General features: G+C 35.8%; 1 protein-coding gene across 1 annotated transcript in view; it reads right to left on the bottom strand.

The window, feature by feature from the left end:
* NEMP2 (nuclear envelope integral membrane protein 2) overlaps nt 1-3,908 on the bottom strand; it is a 12,933-nt gene that overhangs the window by 6,773 nt on the left and 2,252 nt on the right. Inside the window, 4 exon segments of the mRNA XM_042780447.1 lie at nt 348-601; nt 1,660-1,753; nt 3,092-3,164; nt 3,315-3,546. Of these exon segments, the coding sequence (XP_042636381.1) occupies nt 348-601; nt 1,660-1,753; nt 3,092-3,164; nt 3,315-3,546 (653 nt within the window).

The following is a 3,908-nucleotide window of genomic DNA, read 5'->3' as shown; positions in this document are numbered from 1 at the left end:
TTCTCCATTATTTCTCAGTTAACAACAACAATAATAAAAAGCTGTCTTGCTTTTGCAACATGAAATGAGAATGAGTCCTTTCTTAACAGCCTCCTTGTTTCTGAAAAGTCAAGTTTTCATTTGTCATTTTATTTAGGATTTCTCATCTTCCACGCTGACTACATTAAGAGGCAGAAATGAAGAGCCACATTGTAGAGAATTTTTTACAAGTTCGATGTAGTTAGAGCTTAACAACAATTCAGTAGCAAATAAAATATTGTCTTATTCTTTTGATCATTAGTATTGTACTAAGACAGAAGTCATGGGAAATTGTCTAAAATGAGATAAAAATGAGCTGAAATCACCAAGTGTGGGAATAAAATAAATACTACTTTTTCAAAGCCCTTCTGGAAATTTAGATGTTGGGGAGAAGCTATATCAAAAGAACACCTCTAGCTGTACGTTTGGCTTTACCAAAATAGAATGTATATTTTAAAATTCACCTACCTAATAAATATATTCTGTTTTCATACCACAGCCACTTCAGATCATCCATCAATTGGCTTAAAATGTAAACGGAAGCAAACCAACAACCAACCATTAGAGCCCCAAACGTGCTATACTGTGCATGGAAAAAAATAAATGACACATTTTTTTTTTTTTTTGGTTCATTCATTCTCATAAAAATATTAGTAAACAAATAAACCCTTTGTATTAGAAACTTACACATCAAACTGAATTGATGTCAGTCTAAGCTAATCTCTAGAGCCTTGGTATTTAAGGTGTGGCTCACCAACCAGCAGCATGGCACCACCTGGGAACTTGTCAGAAATGCAGACTCGAAGGCCCCACTCCAGACTACTGAACGGAATGTGCATTTATCAAGCTCCCCAGGCAACTTGCATGCACATTAAAGTTGGAGATGCACTACTCCAAAGAATAAATTTATCTCAAAATAATTCTGTGTTGCAAGCTTTAATCAGAGTAATTGCAACATTATCACCATGGATTAAATGTGTTTATCCTCAACTAAATGCAGGGTATTAATCTATCGAAGGTGCTTCAGAGAACTAATAATAACAAAGAAATCCCTAGATGTGGCAGTGCTGTAATTCAAGGCCCTGACTTTTCAGTGTTATTCAATTCTAAGCTCTGCCAAGACAAGAGAAATTTTCACTCAGCATAGAATCAGCCTGTCACTCTTAAGCAAAAACACATTACAAACCAAACTAAACTGTTGTCGGGCCGATTCCGACCCATGGTGACCCAGTAAGACAGAATTGAACTGCCCCGTAGGGTTTCCAAGGCTGTAAATCTTTACAGAAGCAGACTGCCACATCTTTCTCCCAGCGAGCAGCGGTAGGTTCAAACTGCCAACTGTTCAGTTATCAGCCAAGCATTAACCACTGTGTAACCAAGCTCCTTAAAAACACATTACCTAGAAAATAAAAATGTCTCAAAAAAAAAAAAAGAATCACCAAAACTTAATACTTAGTCAAGCCTACATATAGTAATAAATAAAATGGACTCTTTAGAAAAAGATACACTTTAAAGGAGAGTATACAATGAAGAAACAGGTTGAATTAGGAGCTGGCAATCAATGCAAAACACTTTTGATCGATTTTGTGTATTTATGAGATCATGGTTTTTGTTTTATTCATTTGCACATAAGATGCCTACCTTTGGGATGAACCTTTTCACCAAGAGCAGGACAAAGACAAATGTCATCAGAATACCTAGCATAGTCCCCGAAAAGTAGTAGAAAATAGGGCTTCTGTGAAGACAAGCAGATAAAAGTTATTTAAATGCCATGTAGCACTTTAAGTATTAAAAACCATGTTCAAATTAATGATAATAGCCATAAGGAATATTAAGAAAGAAAAACATCAGATGGCCTCTAATATCACCCTATGAAAGAAAAAACAAACTCACTGCCATTGAGTTGGATCCGACTCATAGCGACCCCTCCTTGGGTTTCTGAGGCGGTATCTCTACTGAAGTAGATTGCTAACTCTTCCTTCCAAGGAGTGGCTGGTGGGTTTGAACTGCCAGCCTTCTGGTTAGCAGTCAAATACCTTAGACGCTATGCCACCCAAGTTTCTATATCACCCCCTACTCTTAAAAGATGAAATCAGTACTTAAAATTTATGGTCAATAGCTTGCCACTACATAAAACAGAATGTCTGAGTTACTGTCTATATTCAGAGTTTGATTCAACATTAGTTACTGAGCACTTATCATGTAGCTAATGCTGTCGGAGAGCTTCACATGCACTCACAACAACCCTGGGAAACAGCTATCCACCTAAACTTTACAGAGGAGGAAACCAAGACAAGCAGAAGCTAGTGTGTAATGAAAGGAAGATTCAGGTCTCAGCCCTGCTCCTCTGATTCCAGGCTTTCCCCTCAGGCTGTTATGCACTCTACGGTTTATAAAACCAATAGATGACATGAAACACACTTGGTTGTATTCTGAGGAAAGCTAGAAAATGAACAATGTTAAGTATAGTTACCAAATACTATTTATGAGCATGAGAACTAACAAACAAGAGCAAGCTAAGAAATAAAATATTATTGGAAAGAGACTCTTTTTCTATGAAAAGCTGCAAAGGCAAAATATCAGAATAATATATTTATCAGATGTTTATTAAATTCAACCTTGCGCATCAGAGCCACAAATCTAGGAAGCAGCTTTAATGTAACAGAAAGAGTAAAGCATCTGGCATCAGAAAACCTGAATATAAATGTTAGGCCTGGCAAGAATTAGTTGTGTGATGATGGATGTTGGTTTTTTTCATCTATAAAATGAGAACAGTAACACAGAGCTCATAGAGCTGTTACGATCAAATCAAATCGAATAACATATGTTAATAGATAAAATATAATCATGCATGATTATGCACTTTGTAACATACACAGATCATGCTATACAAATAACTTTTACTGTTTGAAAAGGTATTTTAAGCACTATTTTCAGATGTATTGTCTGCAAAACCTACAATAAGAGACTGTAAACAAGAACTACAAATGCATAGCAGTGCAGAAATATTTAATATACAGCAAAAACATCCTAAACTCTTTTTAAAATTAAGAAAGTAAGAATTAATACTTACTGACTCAAGCTCTTTGCATAAAAGAAGAGGAAAATGCCCGCCACAAACACAAGGAAGAGACTGAAATCCATGACTGTGGTAAAAGAAAGCACACACACATAGACACACATATACACATAGAAGAAACAAAGATTTTGTGTCAATGTAATGTTAGAAAGAAAAATTAATTTACTGAACTATCACCCCAGAAAAAATAAGTCCAGTATAATAAAAACAGACTCACTGTTTTGATTCACTTTTATTGTAAAGATAAATATCTTCCCTACAGGCTTCACAGAGAAACATACAGTCTCTCCATATGGATTGATAATTATGGTTATTTCATTAGACTCCTTTGGTGTCCAAAAGTTATGAATCACACATTTGATAAAAGATATAATGGTTTCTGGATATTGGCATTTATGTCTTTCTGTGATATATTCAATACGGAACAAGCCTGGACTGGTAATCTGCACCTATAAAATGAGAACAAATCCATAAACACAAAAGTACAACTTCTTATAAATTTCTTAAAAGCACAAGCAGAAGAGTAAAGGGAACCCATGGTTTACTGAGTAAAGAACACTCAGCTGCACGTGGTGATGGTCTGAGCCCCGGAATGGACCCAACAGATCTGTGTTTCAGACCAAACACACACTGGACTATAGACATTTTTGAAAGTGAGTGCTTCTTCTCTGGGTTGTGGCTGATTTAACTCACTCTTCTAGCAATTTACTATGGCCAAGGGAACTGAGAAAAAGGATGAGATAGAAATTAATATTTGGCAAACTATTATTGCATTATCAATGATGGTGCAAATGAACATTGTGTGCCATCA

The sequence above is a fragment of the Orycteropus afer genome, unplaced genomic scaffold (genome assembly GCF_000298275.1).
Source record: "Orycteropus afer afer isolate SDZICR_OR568_19922 unplaced genomic scaffold, OryAfe1.0 scaffold00001, whole genome shotgun sequence".
Lineage (NCBI taxonomy): Eukaryota > Metazoa > Chordata > Mammalia > Tubulidentata > Orycteropodidae > Orycteropus > Orycteropus afer.
Note: the sequence above shows the minus strand (reverse complement) of the source record. Positions and strands in the feature narration are given on the sequence as shown.